Genomic DNA, 19,254 nt, shown 5'->3' on the forward strand with positions numbered 1-19,254 from the left:
TGGTTCTTTTTTAGCCAAGAAAGGACCCCATTGCTGGTTCTTTTTTAGCCAAGAAAGGACCCGATTGCTGGTTCTCTTCCAGCCAAGAAAGGGCCCTATTTTTGGTTCTCTTCTAGCCAAGAAAGGGCCCTATTTTTGGTTCTCTTCTAGCCAAGAAAGGATCTTATTGCTGGTTCTCTTCCAGCCAAGAAAGGACCCCATTGCTGGTTCTCTTCCAGCCAAGAAAGGACCCCATTGCTGGTTCTCTTCCAGCCAAGAACAGACACCATTACTGGTTCTCTTCTCGCCATGAAAGGACCGTATTGCTGGTTCTCTTCTAGCCAAGAAAGGACACTATTGCTGGTTTTCTTCTAGCCAAGAAAGGATCTTATTGCTGGTTCTCTTCCAGCCAAAAAAGGACCCCATTGCTGGTTCTCTTCCAGCCAAGACATGACCCCATTGCTGGTTCTCTTCCAGCCAAGAAAGGACCCCATTGCTGGTTCTCTTCTCGCCATGAAAGGACCGTATTGCTGGTTCTCTTCTAGCCAAGAAAGGACCCTATTTCTGGTTTTCTTCTAGCCAAGAAAGGATCTTATTGCTGGTTCTCTTCCAGCCAAGAAAGGACACCATTGCTGGTTCTCTTCTAGCCAAGAAAGGACCCCATTGCTGGTTCTCTTCTAGCCAAGAAAGGACCCCATTGCTGGTTCTCTTCTAGCCAATAAAGGACCCCATTGCTGGTTCTCTTCTAGCCAATAAAGGACCCCATTGCTGGTTCTCTTCTAGCCAGGAAAGGATCATATTGCTGGTTCTCTTCCAGCCAAGAAAGGACCCTATTGCTGGTTCTCTTCTAGCCAAGAAAATACCCCATTGCTGGTTCTCTTCCAGCCAAGAAAGAACCTGATTGCTGGTTCTCTTCCAGCCAAGAAAGAACCTGATTGCTGGTTCTTTTCTAGCCAAGAAAGGACCCCATTGCTGGTTCTCTTCCAGCCATAAAGGGCCCCATTGCTGGTTCTCTTCCAGCCATAAAGGGCCCCATTGCTGGTTCTCTTCTAGCCAAGAAAGGACCCCATTGCTGGTTCTCTTCCAGCCAAGAAAGGACCCCATTGCTGGTTCTCTTCCAGCCAAGAAAGGACCCCATTGCTGGTTCTCTTCCAGCCAAGAAAGGACCCCATTGCTGGTTCTCTTCCAGCCAAGAAAGGACCCCATTGCTGGTTCTCTTCTAGCCAAGAACAGACACCATTACTGGTTCTCTTCTCGCCATGAAAGGACCGTATTGCTGGTTCTCTTCTAGCCAAGAAAGGACACTATTGCTGGTTTTCTTCTAGCCAAGAAAGGATCTTATTGCTGGTTCTCTTCCAGCCAAAAAAGGACCCCATTGCTGGTTCTCTTCCAGCCAAGACATGACCCCATTGCTGGTTCTCTTCCAGCCAAGAAAGGACCCCATTGCTGGTTCTCTTCTCGCCATGAAAGGACCGTATTGCTGGTTCTCTTCTAGCCAAGAAAGGACCCTATTTCTGGTTTTCTTCTAGCCAAGAAAGGATCTTATTGCTGGTTCTCTTCCAGCCAAGAAAGGACACCATTGCTGGTTCTCTTCTAGCCAAGAAAGGACCCCATTGCTGGTTCTCTTCTAGCCAAGAAAGGACCCCATTGCTGGTTCTCTTCTAGCCAATAAAGGACCCCATTGCTGGTTCTCTTCTAGCCAATAAAGGACCCCATTGCTGGTTCTCTTCTAGCCAGGAAAGGATCATATTGCTGGTTCTCTTCCAGCCAAGAAAGGACCCTATTGCTGGTTCTCTTCTAGCCAAGAAAATACCCCATTGCTGGTTCTCTTCCAGCCAAGAAAGAACCTGATTGCTGGTTCTTTTCTAGCCAAGAAAGGGCCCCATTGCTGGTTCTCTTCCAGCCATAAAGGGCCCCATTGCTGGTTCTCTTCCAGCCATAAAGGGCCCCATTGCTGGTTCTCTTCTAGCCAAGAAAGGACCCCATTGCTGGTTCTCTTCCAGCCAAGAAAGGACCCCATTGCTGGTTCTCTTCTAGCCAAGAACGGACACCATTACTGGTTCTCTTCTCGCCATGAAAGGACACTATTACTGGTTTTCTTCTAGCCAAAAAAGGATATTATTGCCGTGATTTCTTTTACATTTTGGCGTGGGGTTCCCCCTTCAAGATTAATACCAGACTCAATAGGTCTGGTATGGTCTGGACAAAGTCAGATCCCTTCCACTGAAGTTGCATAGAAGTCAGACATGAAGTCATGGGGCAATGTCCGATAAGAAGTCGTCCGACTTCCGGTGTGAGCCCGGCCTAAAACCCGCAAACTGATTGGTTTCTATGCAGAGCTGCACCAGATTTTTGCACTCTCCAGTTTGAGTAAATAATCCCTATCGCAACTTTTGATCATTTTGCATCTTTCTAGCATATTTCCGGATATCATCTTTTTTGGCTGATCGATTCTGTGCACCGTGTAAGAACAATCATAACGCCAATTCAGCTGCTTGATCATTCTTACCTCCGGTGCTTCTCCCGGCTCGCCCCTGCGATTGGACAGCCGGGGGAACGAATCGGTCGCCGCCGGAAGTTGAGTATAGAGATTTCCAGATAGTCCCCAGTCATCTCTATGACCCTCGGAGGCCCGGGCAGTAAACAAGTAAACAATGCCGGGGACGCGGCTGGAAAGGCCGAGATTAGGGGGCCGGACACATAAATTACGGGGGCCGCGCCCCTGCTCCCTACATTAAGGGCCGCCACTAGTTACATGTAAACTCCTAGGGCCAGATTCACGTAGATGGGCGTATTTGTGGGCGGGCGTAACGTATTTGATTTACGTTACGCCGCCGCAAGTTTATCAGGCAAGTGCTTTATTCACAAAGCACTTGCCTGTAAAGTTGCGGCGGCGTAGCGTAAATCACCTGGCGGAATTCAAATTCGGCGGGTAGGGGGCGTGTTTCATTTAAATGAAGCGCGTCCCCGCGCCGAACGAACTGCGCATGCGCCGTCTCTAAAATATCCTGGCGTGCATTGCTTTAAATGACGTCGCAAGGACGTCATTGGTTTTGACGTGGACGAAAATGGCGTCCAGCCCCATTCACGGACGAGTTACGCAAACGACGTAAAATTTTCAAATTGCGACGCGGGAACGACGGCCATACTTAACATTGGATACGCCACCTAGGGGGCAGCTTTATCTTTACGCCGGCATACCTCTTACGGAAACGGCGTATCTTTACTGCGACGGGCAAGCGTACGTTCGTGAATCGGCATTTCTACAATTTTGCATATTCTACGCCGAACTCAATGGAAGCGCAACCTAGCGGCCAGCGTAAATATTGCACCCGGCGCAGGCCGTCGTATCTTAGGCAGGTTTAAGTGTATCTCAGTTTGAGCATACACTTAAACATGCGACGGGCTTAGATTTCGAGTTACGTCGGTGTATCTACTGATACGCCGGCGTAACTCTTTGTGAATCTGGCCCCTAGATTGTATGCTCTAAAGCCGCGTACACACAATCAGTCCATCCGATGAGAACGGTCTGATGAACCGTTTTCATTGGTTAACCGATGAAGCTGACTGATGGTCCGTCGCGCCTACACACCATCGGTTAAAAAAACGATCGTGTCAGAACACGGTGACGTAAAACACAACGACGTGCTGAAAAAAACAAAGTTCAATGCTTCCAAGCATGCGTCGACTTGATTCTGAGCATGCGTGGATTTTTAACCGATGGTCGTGCCTACTAACGATCGATTTTGACCGATCGGTTAGGAATCCATCGGTTAAATTTAAAGCAAGTTGGCTTTTTTTTAACCGATGGTTAAATAACCTATGGGGCCCATACACGATCGGTTTTGACTAGGGGTGCAACGGATCAAAAAACTCACGGTTCGGATCGTTCCTCGGATCAGGAGTCACGGATCGGATCATTTTTCGGATCGGCAAAAAAAAATCTCCCCCACTGTAATATCCACATCTCCTCCCCCCCCCCCACCAACTATAGTGCCCCCTCGGTGCAGACCCCCCCCCCCTCCTCTTAGTACAGAGACCCCCCCCTCCTCTTAGTACAGAGACCCCCCCCTCCTCTTAGTACAGAGACCCCCCCCCTCCTCTCAGTACAGTGACCCCCCTTCCTCTCAGTACAGTGACCCCCCTTCTCAGTACAGTGACCCCCTTCTGAGTACAGTGACCCCCTTCTGAGTACAGTGACCCCCTTCTGAGTACAGTGACCCCCTTCTCAGTACAGTGACCCCCTTCTCAGTACAGTGACCCCCTTCTGAGTACAGTGACCCCCTTCTCAGTACAGTGACCCCTTTTGAGTACAGTGACCCCCTTCTCAGTACAGTGACCCCCCCCCCCAGCTAGTACCGACAGACAAGCGGCATGTCCCACGAGTGCGGGCTCCTCCTCTGTCGGTGTAAACAGAGGAGGGCCGCCGCCGGGTGTACCAAGATGGCCGCGGCTCCGGAGCTAGGCCGAAGCCGCGGCCTTTCCTAATGTTACGGCGGCGGCTCCAGAGCTAGGCCGAAGCCGCGGCCTTTCCTAGCGTTATGGTGCGGCTCCGGAGGTAGGCCGAAGCCGCGGCCATAACATTAGGAAAGGCTGCGGCTTCGGCCTAGCTCCGGAGCCGCCGCCGTAACATTAGGAAAGGCCGCAGCTTCGGCCTAGCTCCGGAGCCGTGGCAATCCGCGGATCACAGTGTGTTCCGATCCGAAGGGGGTGACCCGTTCGGATCACGGATCAACTGTGATCCGTTGCACCCCTAGTTTTGACCGATGAAAACGCTCCATCAGACCGTTGTCCTCTGTTTAACCTATCGTGTGTACGAGGCCTAACGCAGTGGTCCCCAACCTTTTTTGGCACCGGGGACCAGCTGCGTGGAAGAAAATTGTGCCAAGGACCGGGGGGGTCACGATTTTTCGCGGGCAATGGCTGGTTAACGATGAAGCATTTCAAGGTCAAGGAGGACCAAATCCCCGGAGCGGTGAGAACTCTTCATGACTTTTTCAGCGCCGGTCCGGCAAAGTTGAGGTTTCTCCGGCGTTCCGATAGAGGGAACCTTCGCAGCATCCTAACCTAATTAACCTGAGCCCTCCACCATTATCTCCAGGTCCCGGTCCCAGCGGCCTTCCATTAGTGGCGCTCTCCAGAGATCGATGGAAAGCTCGTCAGTATCGCATATCCGCGTTCTCAGCCGGCAAAGTCTTTTCTTGTTGACATAAAAAATGTATTTGTAACGATTTATCAGAACAAATTGCGTCAGCCCTCTATTTATGACCTGACTCGGCATGGATTGATCGCGGTAAAAACGCTCCGCGTGGATCAGAGATCTCCCAACTCCTAAAAAAAAATGAAATAGATTGATTTGTTTGCTACTTTGTATCAGCTGAATAATTCATTCTGTGAGAGGCGGACCGAACAAGATGGCGGCCGCCAGTGATTGGCTGAGGGTGTAACAATGGCTTGTCTTTCTCTCTGCAGGCGCTGTACATGTTCTACGCTTTGGCGATTGTGTGCGATGACTTCTTCGTCCCGTCTCTGGAGAAGATCTGCGAGGTCAGTTCAGGTTTTCCTTCTTTATATATGAGTGTTGTAAGGGTGCTCTGGTGAAAAAAAAACGCATTAAAAAAATATATGCTGCGATTTCTGGTTGGAATGTACCTGTAAAACATGGTCATGTGACCCACAAATTATCTCAATAGGGGCAGGGGTATGGGAGGAATTGGGCCCCATCATTGGTGTCAGTGGGAAGAATTGTGCCCCATCATTTTTGTCAGTGGGAGGAATAGTGCCCCATCATTGGTGTCAGTGGGAGGAATAGTGCCCCATCATTGGTGTCAGTGGGAGGAATAGTGCCTCATTATTTTTGTCAGTGGGAGGAATCGGGCCCCATTATTGGTGTCAGTGGGAAGAATTGTGCCCCATCATTTTTGTCAGTGGGAGGAATAGTGTCCCATTATTGGTGTCAGTGGGAGGAATGGTGCCTCAATGATGGTATCAATGGAAGAAATAGTGCCCCATAATTGATTTCAGTAGGAGGAATAGTGCTCCTTTCGCTGGTATCAATGGAAGAAACACTGCCCCATCATTGGTGCCATTAGGAGGAATAGTACTCCTATCGCTGGTGACAATGGAAAGAATAGTTCCCTCATCGTTTGTGTCAGTGGGAGGACACATGCTATCAATGGAAGAAATAGTGCCCCATCATTAGTGTCAGTGGGAGAAATAGTGCTCCTATTGCTGGTGACAATGGAAAGAATAGTGCCCCATCATTGGTGTCAGTGTGAGTAATTGTGCCCCATTGTTGGTGTCAGTGGTAGGAATAGCGGTGCATCATTGGTGTCAGTCGGAGGAATAGTGCCCCATCATTGATGTCAGTGGGGAGGAATAGTGCCCCAACGTTGGCATCAATGGAATAAATAGTGCCCCATTGTTGGTGTCAGTGGTAGGAATAGTGGTGCATCATTGGTGTCATTTGGAGGAATAGTGGTCCATCATTGGTGTCAATGGTAGGAATAGTGCCCCATCATTGATATCAATGGGAGGAATAGTGTCCCATCATTGGTGTCAGTGGGAGGAATAGTGTCCCTTCATTGGTATCAATGGAAGGAATTATGCTCTTTTGTTGGTATCAATGTCAAGAATAGTTGGTATCAGTTGGAGGAATAGTGTCCCCTCATTTGTGTCAGTGGTAGGAATAGTGGTCCATCATTGGTATCAGTGGGAGGAATAGTGCCCCATCATTGGTGTCAGTGGGAGGAATTATGCTCTTTTGTTGGTATCAATGTCAAGAATAGTTGGTATCAGTGGGAGGAATTGTGTCCTTTCATTGGGTGTCATTTGGAGGAATAGTGTCCCCTCATTTGTGTCAATGGGAGGAATAGTGCCCCATTGTTCCTGTCAGTGGGAGGAATAATGGTCCATTGTTGGTATTAATAGAATTATGTCGTGGGCAAAACCAACAAAATAGAAATGTATCCCATAAAATTCCCAACTTATTACAAAAAAGTTAAAAAAGAAATAGTAGTCACCACATGCGTGTGTTGTACCCGGGTAATGTTCCCATCGATAATACAGAGAATATTCTTGTTTTTACAACACTGGTCCACATAAGAAGCTCAACGCGTTTCACAAACACTGGGCCAGTTTTGTACAAACAGGAATATTCTCTGTATCCTAGATGTGAACTCCACCTGCCGGGTACAACACACGGATGTGGCTACTGCTATGTTTCTTTAACCACTTAACAACCGAGGACGTCATATGTGCGGTGATATCTGAATGATGGGTGCAGCTACAGGCATCATTCAGATATCACCGTCTTCAGCCGCCGTCCACGCCCGCCCTCCCGCCGCCATCCGGTGCTTCTCCGGGCTCTCCCGTGCCATCGGGGGCCCGGAGAACGAATCGGCCGGCGCTGGCTGGGAAGCATAGAGATGACTGGTGACCAGATGGTCACCAGTCATCTCTATGACCGTTGGAGGCCCGGGCGCGACGTTATGACGTCACGCCTGGGTACCCTGAAGTAAACAAAGCCGCAATCGCGGCTGTTGGCATGTGACCGGTGAATTTTTTTCACGATCTCATGCTTGTAAGCCTGGAGGAGAGATGCAGTCTTATTGACCACCCCGCATCTCTCCATAAAGAGGACCTGTCACAGTGATTCCTATTACAAGGGATGTTTACATTGTAATAGGAATAAAAGTGATCAAAAAAAAGTGTAAAAATAAAAAAATGAAGTAAAATAAAAATTTAATTTAAAACGCCCCTGTATCCGGTAGCACGCGCTGAGAAGCGAACATGCATGCAAGTCCCGCCCACATATGTAAACGCCGTTCAAACCCCACATGTGAGGTATCGTCGCGTGCGTTAGAGCGTGTGAAACAATTCTAGCACTAGACCTCCTCTGTACCTCGAAAATAGTAACCTGTAATAAAAAAAAAATTAAAGCGTCGCCTATGGGTTTTTTGGAGTACCGAAGTTTGGCGCCATTCCATGAGTGTGCGCAATTTTAAAGCGTGACATGTTAGGTATCTATTTACTCGGCGTAACATCATCTTTCACATTATACAAAAAAATTGGGCTAACTTTACTGTTTTGTTATTTTTTAATTCATGAAACCGTTTTTTTCCCCAAAAAAAGGCGTTTGAAAAATTATTGCGCAAATACCGTGCGAGAAAAAAAGTTGCAATGACTGCCATTTTATCCCTTAGGGTGTCTGCTAAAAAAAAATATATTTAATGTTTGGGGGTTCTGATTAATTTTCTAGCAAAAATCTTTTTACATGAAGGAGAGAAGTGCCAAAATAGGCCCGGTGGTCAAGTGGTTAACAACTTTCCTACCTCGCTATAGCCAGAACGACGGCTACAGTGCGGCAGGCTAGTTCTGGGAGGCCGTCATATGAGGGCTTCCCATTATTGCGCCCCCGCTGTGGGATCAGACACTGCTGCTCACAGATTGAGGTAAAGAGACAATCAGCTGCTCTTTACCACGTGATTAGCTGTGTCCAATCACAGCTGATCACGGATGTAAATAGAAGATGGATTTTGGCACTTCTTTCCTCAATAGGGGCAACTAGGTTGCCCCAAAGACAGTTGAAAAAATCATATTTTTACTTTAACCCCCTTCACGCTGACATCACAAAAAATATATGGCCCCACCGCACTGGGCCTTTTGCTACGGGGCCACATGTTTGCGTACCTCCCTTTGTCTCACCGTGAGCCCCAGGCCCTGTGCTAACGATCAGGACCCGGAACTCCTGTTTTCGGGTCACCTAATCGGCAAAAAGCCACCCCCCTGCATGAAAAAACTCCACCCGTCCTCCCACGGCCGCCTCCCGCACTAATGTAGCTCCCGGCGCCGCGCCCACCCTGCTGAAGCGCAACGCCGGCAGAGCAATCGCTAATATTTTCTCCTTCTGCCTGGGGAGGGGAGTGACAGGTGCACCCAAGACGGCCGATGACTGGCCAAACCGGATCCACATAGGGTAGTGGCTGCGTTTGATGGGCACAGTGGCTTAAATTTATGGGGGTTTTTTTCAGTTTGTTTGCGCCCCCCCCCAAAAATGTTCAGTACCAGCTGCCAGTGTTCCCCAGTGTCCCTCTCTGTCCCCGCAGTGTCCCTGGTTATCTGAAAGATGGGTTTAAATGTTTTGACAAGGGCACCGTTTCAGTGCTTGCCATAGGCGCCATTTTCACTAGATATGCCTCTGATTGCAGGCACATCCTGGCTTGACACGGAACGTTTATTTTGTGGAAAACATCCCTCGTCTGCAGTCGGTGCATGAACAAATACGCTTCGATTATGCTGGCTTTGATCCCCCGTTATCACTTGTATATCCGCCATATTCGTTGTAGATCAGGCCCGGTGAGAGGTGCTGATGGAGGCTGAGGCCCGGAGTGCGTTGATGATTCCCCATGCCTCATCTGTGCGTGTGGCCAATAGATGAGATGAATAGGACTCAGAGTCCTTATCATTCAGTGGCGGAAGAACTGCTTCTTATCTGAAAACGTTCACCGGGGCGTACAATGGATGGATCGCCAAGATCTCTCCTCCATAGACAAAGTGTATTGTCACTTCATAACTGTTGATAAGGAAGCGGCACCCGGCTCCAAAACCCAATGTCTTCATTATTCTACAAAAAAAAAAAATTATTACAAAATAAAAGAACCTCATGGGTCGTCTTTATTATCTTCTGTGTTTGTTTTGTGGAAAAATAAAAATCATTGAACATTGGACCCCGGTGCCAATGCGTTATCGATGGGTGTGCAGTCATGTCTTGTCATGTGATCTATGTCCTTACATGACCAACGAGGACACAGTTATAAGACAGGCTTTATGGTTGACTCTAATTGGCGCCAAGAGCACAAGTCCCTACCCCCCCCCCCCCCACGCTCAGTGGCGGCTGGTGCTCAAAAAAAACCACATCAATTACAGCCTCACTGTGCCCATCAATTGCTGCCACTGTGCCCATCAATTGCTGCCACTGTGCCCATCAAGCGCAGCCACTGTGCCCGTACAGGACCGGGTGACATTCAAGACTCTCTGCCTCACCCACAAATGTACACAGGGTAAAGCTCCTCAATATTTTAGTGAGAAAATAAAACCCTACGTCACCCAGCGCGTGCTCCGATCAACCAACCAAAACCTTCTCCAAATCCCCAAATCTCGCTACAAATCTAAGAGAGAACGTAGATTTTCGGTCCAAGGACCACGGCTCTGGAATGCTCTACCCACGACCATCCGCTTGGAAGAAAACCATCGGGTTTTTAGGAAAAAACTGAAGACCCACCTCTTCTGAAAGACCTGTACAACTCTGGAAGCCAGCGCCTTGAGGCGATTAAGTTCGCATTTGTTTGCGCTATATAAGTTTCTCACTCACTCACTCATCAAGCGCAGCCACTGTGCCATAAAATTGTCACCACTGTGCCATGCCATCAAACGCAGCCACTGTGCCCATCAAGCGCAGCCACTGTGCCATAAAATTGTCGCCACTGTGCCATGCCATCAATTGCCTCCAGTTTGCCCCTTAAATGCCGCCAGATTGCCCCAAAATACCACCAGATCCCCCCCCCTTCCCGGCACTAACCTTTCTCGGTCAGCCATCCTCGGATCCTCCTCCACGTTCCCTCGATGTAGTCCCGCCCTCGATGTCCCTTCAGCCAATCAGATTACCGCTAACCAGATCTTGTGAACCTAATTGGCTGAGATGCATGTCAGTGTTAACTAGGGAACGCACACCCCGTGCGTCCCCTGGTTAACTATTTGAAAGACGATTACAGCCCTCAGGCTGTAATCGGAAAGCCTATCAGAGCCGCTGGCTCCGGTAGACACTTCCAAAGGCCAACCAGCTGCCGTTATTCAGATGGCCGGTGCTCGCCAGGGGGCCGGCCATCTGAATAGTGGGCGGCAGTGGCGACAATACATAGATTTATGCAATGCATGAATCTATGTATTGTTTTCAGTGGCGGTGCAGGAGCAAGGGGGTGCAGCGCTCCTGCGCCCTCTATGGACACACCGCCACTGCCCCTCGCTCCTGTCCTGCTAGAAAACTGCCCTTCCTGCTGAGGTCGAACCCTCCGCCATATTGTGTCCCACTCCACACCTGAAGCCTCCACATGGCATTCCTGGGTGTTGACTGTTATATCCCAGATAAAGGAATGTCCAAACAAATCCGTAGATTTGCTGTACTTTACTGATGGAATTCAAGGGATGGCATAATAGTCTCATCACATCAACACATTGGGCTGGATTCAAGAAGCAATTGCGCCTGTGCAACCATAAGTTACACAGCGCAATTGCTTACTTGCCCCGGCGTAACGAATGCTCCTGATTTAGGAACCTCGTTACGCCGACTGCAGCCTAAGATATGCGCGGCATAAGGCTCTTATGCCCGCAAATCTTAGGCTGCATTTTTGCGATGGCCACTAGGTGCCGTTCCCGTTGTGCTCAGCGTATAGTATGCAAATTGCATACTAACGCCGATTCACAACGTTGCGCGAGCCCTGCGTACGCAATTTACGTCATTTCCGTACGGCGGTTTTCGCATAAGGCTGCCCCTGCTATTAGCAGGGGCAGCCAATGTTACGTATACCCGTCGTTCCCGCGTCGCGAAATTTGAAATTTACGTAGTTTGCGTAAGTGAATCGTGAATGGCGCTGGACGCCATTCACGTTCACTTTGAAGCAAATGACATCCTTGCGACGTCATTTGCCGCAATGCACGTCGGGAAAGTTTCCCGACGGAGCATGCGCTCTACGCTCGGCGCGGGAACGCGCCTAATTTAAATGATTCCCACCCCCTACGGGATCATTTAAATTGCGCGCGCTTACGCCGGGCATTTTGCCGGCGCGCCCACGCAATTTACGGAGCTACTGCTCCGTGAATCATGGGCAGCGCAGTAAATTTGCGGGGGCGCAGGGCAAAAACGTTGCCCTGCGCCTCCGTAAAAATAGCGCAATTCTACCTGAATCCAGCCCATTGAACATTTCCTGAAGTCACTTCACATTACATAGACGAGACAAGAAAAACCTGGGATTTTTTAGGTGCCGATAACTTAGGTCACAACATCTGATAAAAACCAATCAATTTATTCAATTTTTTCATATAAAAAAAAAAAACAGATGAGGAGAATAAGAATATATAATGAAAAACATGGGATCATTTCATGTTTGATATCACATTAAAGATTGGTTACAATTGCTTGTCATGGTGTAGCCATCTTGACACGTTTCACTCTTTTATGGGACTTCTTCAGGAGTTATGTACTACTGCACCAAACACTGATCCACAAAAAAAATTCAAATACAAGGATTCAAGTCCAAACTCAAAGAAAGGAGGAGAGGACAAGAGGAATTTATCCGTCCACCATGAGCTCCGAGGTAGAGAGCTATATATGATTGGCTGCAGGAGGAACAATCAGGGCTCCTCTTTTTGGCCACCGGGGGGTTACCCTATGACGTGGACGGGTGACCCCACCCTGTGACGTCACGGGACGGGGTCACCCGTCCACATCATTGGGTAATCCACGGCCGCTGGGGGTTACCCAATGACGTGGACGGGTGACTCCGCCCCCTCTTACGCGTCATTGGGGGTTTCGTTCCTCGCTGGAGAATGAGTGGAGACTGCAGCGTCGCTGGAAAATGGATCATTGTTGGACATCGAGAGACGGGATTACATCGCTGGAATTTATTTTTTATATTTAAATAAAGGACTTGTCCAGATGTGTCTGTGTGTTTTTTACAATTTTTTTACACTTTCTTTGTGAAATGGTAGAGGTACAATGTACCCCGTTACCAATTCACATAGGGGGGGGGGCAGGATCTGGAGTTCCCCTTTGTTAAAGGGGGCTTCCAGATTTCGATAAGCCCCCCGCCCGCAGACCCCCCACAACCACTGGATAAGGGTTGTGGGGATGAGGCCCTTGTCCCCATCAACATGGGGACATCCTCCCCATGTTGAGGGCATGTGTCCTGGTATGGTTCAGAGGGGGGCGCTCTCTCATCTCCCCCCTCTTTTTCTGCAGCCTGCCAGGTTGCATGCGGATAAGGGTCTGGTATGGATTTTTGGGGGAACCCCACGCCATTTGTTTTTTATTTTGGTGCAAGGTTCCCCTTAAAATCCATACCAGACCTGAAGGGCCTGATATGGAATTTGGGGTGGACCCCCACGCTTTTTTTGGCTGTGCTGCTCTCAATCCATCCGCTCTAGCCAATCAGCGGCCAGGCTGAGCGGCGAAGATGATCTTGGGACCGCGCGGGACTTTTAAGGGGTCAGGTAAGTATAATGGGGGCTCGGGGGGGCGGCAGCATCTGATGTTTTTTCACCTTAATGCACAGGGGAGGGCTGGGCCAGGGGGCAGGGTGGCAATTGCCTCCCAGGCCACTCTAACTTATGTTCAAAATGGTCGGCAGCCTCTGCCCTTTACCATCTTTTTTTTTATTCGGCACTAGGAAGTAGGGCCGGGGGCACGGCCACAGCGGCTCGCCATTAGCTGTTGCATTCTGGGAGTTGTAGTCCACGCTCAAGCTCCCGGTGGGTGAAAAACAGAGCAGCGCAGAGGAAACTACAACTCCCTGGGACCGGATGGTGAGCTCATTCGACAGTTCAATGGGCCACTTGACTGGAATTCCCCCCCCCCCCCCAGGCCTAAGGCTGCCAGCCCTCCCCTGTTAATGCATAGATTGCATTAAGGTGGGTTTATTTTTTTACTTTACAACTCCTTTAATAATCCCTTTCCTTTCTTTGCAACCTTCAAAGTCTCAGCAGGTGTTCCCTCCCCCCCCTCCCCCCCCACCATCTCTCATGCCTGAGAAAATCTCACGCTCCTCACCTCCGAATTCCAGACGCTTGATTCTTGGCTGTCTCGCTGCGCAGAAACCGCGAGCAAAGAGCAGCGTGAATAATTACAAAATCTGTTGTACATTTGGAGCTGCTTCAGAATATTAACTGTTTATCTTGAATTATTCAGAAATAGCAGAAGCAGCTTGAGCATGCATAATGTATAGACATATGTTATGTCAGCGGCTGACTCCGCATCGCTCTCACCTTGCCAGAACAACTCCCGGAATCTTCTCTTAGGGAATTACACTCAAGAGGGCGCCCTCTGCTTTCCACATTAAAGTGGAACTTTTTCCATAAGAACTTAAATGAAAAAAGAATGTTCTTTAGCAAGGAACGTACAGTACATTCTACATTAATAATTATGCTACCGAAATTAGTCTGTGCTGTAAACTGCCTCCAGCATTTCTCCTATTTCTTCTTGCTAGTGGCAGGCTTTTTTTGCTAAAGCCCAGAGCCCCTGAGCAGCAGTAAATGTTTAAGTGGAACTAAACCCTTTGGGTAGGGATCAAACAGAAGTGTAGTCAGCAAACAAGCCAAAGGTCAGTAACACGTGGTTTTAGGTTGGGATCAGGCAGAAGTTTAATTGAGGAACAAGCCAAAGGTCAGTTATGAATGGTTGTAGGTTGGGATCAAGCAGAAGTGTAGTCGAGGAAAAAGCCAAAGGTCAGTAAGGAATGGTTGTAGGTTATAAGATGTGAGTATAAGAGCCGGCAACTCGTCCTCCTGATAAAAGTTCTTTATTGATAAAAGTTACAGGGCCAGATTCTCAGAGACTTATGTCGGCGTATCAGTAAATACGCCGTCGTAAGTCCGAATCTGCGCCGTCGTAAATTTAAGCGTATTCTGGAAACCAGATACGCTTAAATTAGGCTAAGATACGAGCGGCGTAAAGTCTCCTACACCGTCGTATCTTAGGGTGTAATATTTACGCTGGCCGCTAGGTGGCGCTTCCGTTGAGTTTGGCGTAGAATATGCAAATGACTAGATACGCCAATTCACGAACGTACGTGCACCCGTCGCAATTAATTACGCCGTTTACGTTAGAGATATACGCCGGCGTAAAGATAAAGCTGGTCTCTAGGTGGCGCATCCCATGCAAAGTATGGACGTCGGAACAAGCGTATCTTTTTACGTCGTTTGCGTAAGTCGTACGCGAATAGGCATTGAGCCGACGTGTTTTTGGGCGTAAATACGACTTGATACTGAGCATGCGCACGCATGCGCCATTCGTTCGGCCATGCATCTACATGGGGGTCAAGCCTCATTTAAATACAACACGCCCCCTACAGCCTACTTTGAATTAGGCGCGCTTACGCCGGCCCATTTAGGCTACGCCGCCACAACTTAGGAGGCAAGTGCTTTGTGAATACAGCACTTGCCTCTCTAAGTTGCGGCGGCGTAGCGTAAATACGGTACGCTACGCCCCCGCGCAACGTAGATCGGCCGTACCTGAATCTAGACCGAAATGAGTATTTGGCGCTTGCTGTGAGGGGAGGATGTTTCCTTTCCCTGGCGATGGGATATAAGGTTCTCTTGGACTCATTTTCTGCTTGGCGCTCTTCACTCTAGATTCAGATTCTGGGCACCCCCAGGGTGACCTTGTCTGACAAGAGCAGCCTCACTAGGGCCATTGAGCCTTCGAAGTTGGGACATCCTGCAAATGTTGGGCAATGTGAAATGTTTACAGTTTTCTGGGGGGGGGGGGGGGGGGGTTAGTTTCTGGCGCATTAATCAGATTTTATTTTACAGAGGCTGCACCTGAGCGAGGACGTGGCTGGGGCAACGTTCATGGCAGCGGGGAGCTCGACTCCGGAATTATTTGCCTCCGTTATTGGTAAGTCTTGTGATATCAGGATATTAACACTGGAGGTACAAAGAGGAGATGAGATTCCTCCTGTACTAAACTGTATTGCAACGGTACTGTCTGCCCTTGTGTTGTAAAGCGCTGTGCAAACTGTTGGCGCGATCTAAATCCTGTACAGGGCTGCCATCATGAATTATGGGGCCCCTTACACAGCTCAGCTTCAGGCTAAAAAAAAATTATTATAAAAAAACGGGGGGGGGGGGGGGGGGGGTAGCCATCCGGGGACCTCTGGGCCCTTTAATAAAAACAAAAAAAAATTTATAAAAAATATATATAAAAAAAATGTTATAAAAAAATCGGGGGGTTGCCATCCGGGGTGCCACCCGGGGCCCTGGGGACCTCTGGGCTCTTTAATAAAAACAAAAAAAATATATAAAAAAATTTGTAAAAAAAATGAATATATAAAAAAAAAAAAAAAAAAAAAAAAGGAGGTTGCCATCCGGGGCCCTGGGGACCTCTGGGCCCTTTAATAAAAACAAAAAAATTATAAAAAATATATAAAAAAATAAATTAATTAATTTAAAAAAAATAAAAATAAAAAAAAGGGGGGTTGTCATTTGGGCCCTTTACAAAAAATAAAATAAAAAAGGGGGGTGCCATCCGGGGCCCTGGGGACCTCCGGGCCCCTTACAATTTTTTTTTTTAAAAAGGGGGGTTGCCATCCGGGGGCCTGGGGACCTCTGGGGCTTTTAATAAAAACAAAAAAATATATAACAAATAAATAAAAAAATATATAAAAAATAAATAAAAAAATAAATTTATAAAAAATAAAAAAAAAGGGGGGGGTTGCCGTCAAAGACCAAGAAGCTGGGTTATTAAAGTTGTTTATAAAATTGTTAAGAAATAAAGTTTGGTGTGATTTAATTATTTAATTTAAAATTATTTATGTGGTTAAAAAAAGAAATTGGCTGTCGTGGCCATTTTTTACTCCAACAATTTTGTGTCTCTCGTTAATATTAATAAGGGGGTAAGGTAATGTAAATAAAGGGGGTTGTTGGTTTGGGGGAAGTTGGGCTATCCGAATTACACTGGTCATGGGAGTTTTTCACTTCTGCCTAATCTTGTCCCATGGGGGGGGGGGGGGGGCACCAAACTGATTCTTTGCCCCGGGTGAAATAATGTCTAGCTTCCCCACTGGTACTGCCTATAAGAGTACCAGTACCAGCAGTTTTACTCTAATAAAGTAGAACGGCTAGTGAAGGGGGAGAGGGGGCTTGGGTGGCGGGGGGGGGGGGGGGTGCGGGAGTTGTCTGGCCGCCATGGGAGAGACCTGTAAAAGTGGGCCAGTCTGGATGAAGTCCAGGGCCAAATTTTTGTCCCAAGTCCAGCCCTGTGTATGGGGCACAACGCATGTGGACCAGATACCTGGGTTCTTCTTGTGCAGTTGTATATTTCGATCACGGCCATCCCATATCAGAGTCCTGGAAAACCCACAGTGGTTCAAAATTGACCTCTCGCTGTTATGATTGCCTTAAATAAGAACATCTAAGTACGGTACATAGGCGCCGCGCTTCTATTAGGAGGCAGAATTTCAGCCGAGACCAGGAAAAGATATATGCCTTCAAGATGCGTTTCTGATGTTCCTGAAATGAGTTTTGATGCATTTCAGTTTGATGTCTTTACACAAAACCACATCAAGAAAAATTCAATGTAGTGCACATCAGACACTGCTAAAACCCAAGCCCCCTTATGAAGGATACAATTCACCTTTCAGCCTCTGCACTCAAGATCCTTTGCAAAGCACAAAAATTATTGTGATTCTGATTTCCATTGCTTATTATGATCCTTGGAGGAATTATTCAATTTTATATATATATGGGGCTTTTACGTTCACGTCAAAACCAATACGTCCTTGCGGCGTACTTTGGAGCAATGCACACTGGGATATTCCACGGACGGCGCATGCGCCGTTTGTGAAAAACGTCAATCACGTCGGGTCACATAACATTTATATAAAACACGCCCCCCCTGTTCCACATTTGAATTAGGCGGGCTTACGCCGGCCTATTTACGATAGGCCGCCGCAACTTACGGAGCACGTGCTTTGAGAATACTGCACTTGCCCATCTAAGTTGCGGAGGCGTAACGTAAATAGGATACGTTACGCCCGCTCAAAAATGTGCCGATCTACGTGAATCTGGGCCAGAGTCTATAGAAGAGGGCACACTGCCACCTGCTGGGCTGTCTGAATAAAATTGCACACAGATCCCTGCAGGCTACTGTGCTCCTGAAATCAGCTATGGCCCTTAGTAGTTATACTTAGTAGAACTTATTACTACAAAATAACAAATGCAATGTGTTGTGTCTCTAGTGGAAAGGAATGTCTAAAAGGGATTAAATAATTTGAGCATTCATACTATTCATACACAAGAATGTCATTGTGTATGTTTTTACTTTAAACCCTGATTATTATTATTATTATTATTATTATTATTATTATTATTATTATTATTTTTTTTGTGTAAATTTACAAATGTTACTTGTATTGTCTAAAGGCACCTATATGTTTTCTGCCTTTTCTTCCAATCTGCCTTCTCTATCTTCTCCTTCTTTCCCTCCTTTTCTTCTTCCTCTTACCCCCCCCCCCCCCCCATTCCATGTTTCTCCCTCATTACTCTGTCCCCTTCTCCTGTTTTCATCTTTTGTCCTCCCTACCCTTACCCTTACCTTATGGGTCTCCTCTACCATTCTCCCCCTTTCATCTCCCTTTTCTGTCTCTTCTTTCCTTTCTTTTTGGTCCCCTTTCCCTCTACCCCTCTGTCCTATCTACTTCTCTCTCCCCCTTCCTCTCTCCCCTCTTCTTCCTTTTACCACCTTTTCCCTTCCTCTACCCCTCCCTCCTACCGACTTTCTCTACTCCTTCACCCTCTCTACCCCTCTTACTTTCCTTCTCTTTCTCCCCTTCCTCTCTTTCTTATTTGCTCCCACACTTTCCCCCCCCCCCCCCTCTCTCATCTTTTCCTTTACTCCTCCTTCTCCCTCTCAGTTCCTTCTTCCTCTCTCCTCCTCCCTCTTTCTCCTTCTTCCCATCTTCACCCTCTCACCTACCTTCTCCCTTCCTCCCCCTTTTCCTTTCCTTCTTCCTCTCGTCCCCTTCTCCCTCTCTCTCATCCTCTTCCCACCTTCACCCTATCCCCTCCTCCTCCCCCTTCTCCATCTCTCCTCCTTTTCCCTTTATCCACCTTCTCTTTTCCCCTCCTTCCTTTCTCCTCCTTCTCCCTCACTCTTCCTCTCCCCTTCTCCCTCTCTTCCCCTTCTTCCTTTCTCCTACCTTTTCCCTCTCTCCCCCTTCTCACACTCTCTTTCATCCTTCTCTGTCCCTCATTTTAATTCTCTCTCTTTCATTCTTGCCACCTTTTCTCCCATTTCTTCTTCTCTCCTTCTTCTATTTCTCTGCCCGCCCCCATCCTTCTTCCTATCTCCCATTTCCCCTCTCTCCCCTTCTCCCTTTCTCCCTCTCCCTTCCTTCTTACTATCTCCCACTTCTCCCTCTCCCTTCCTTCTTCCCACCTTCACCTTCTCTCCTCCCTTCCCCCTCTCTCTATCTTTTCCCTCTCCCTTCCTTCTTCGCCTCTCCC

At 48.0% G+C, this 19,254-nt stretch overlaps 1 protein-coding gene across 1 annotated transcript in view; it reads left to right on the forward strand.

Annotated features, from left to right (window-relative positions):
- The window catches only part of SLC24A4 (solute carrier family 24 member 4), a 137,206-nt gene that overhangs the window by 75,181 nt on the left and 42,771 nt on the right, over positions 1 to 19,254 (forward strand). Inside the window, exons 4-5 of the mRNA XM_040333705.1 lie at positions 5,452 to 5,526; positions 15,562 to 15,646. Coding sequence (XP_040189639.1) covers positions 5,452 to 5,526; positions 15,562 to 15,646 — 160 coding nt within the window. The remainder of the gene's footprint in view (positions 1 to 5,451; positions 5,527 to 15,561; positions 15,647 to 19,254) is intronic.

Source organism: Rana temporaria, chromosome 13 (assembly GCF_905171775.1).
Source record: "Rana temporaria chromosome 13, aRanTem1.1, whole genome shotgun sequence".
Classification (NCBI taxonomy): Eukaryota; Metazoa; Chordata; class Amphibia; order Anura; family Ranidae; genus Rana; species Rana temporaria.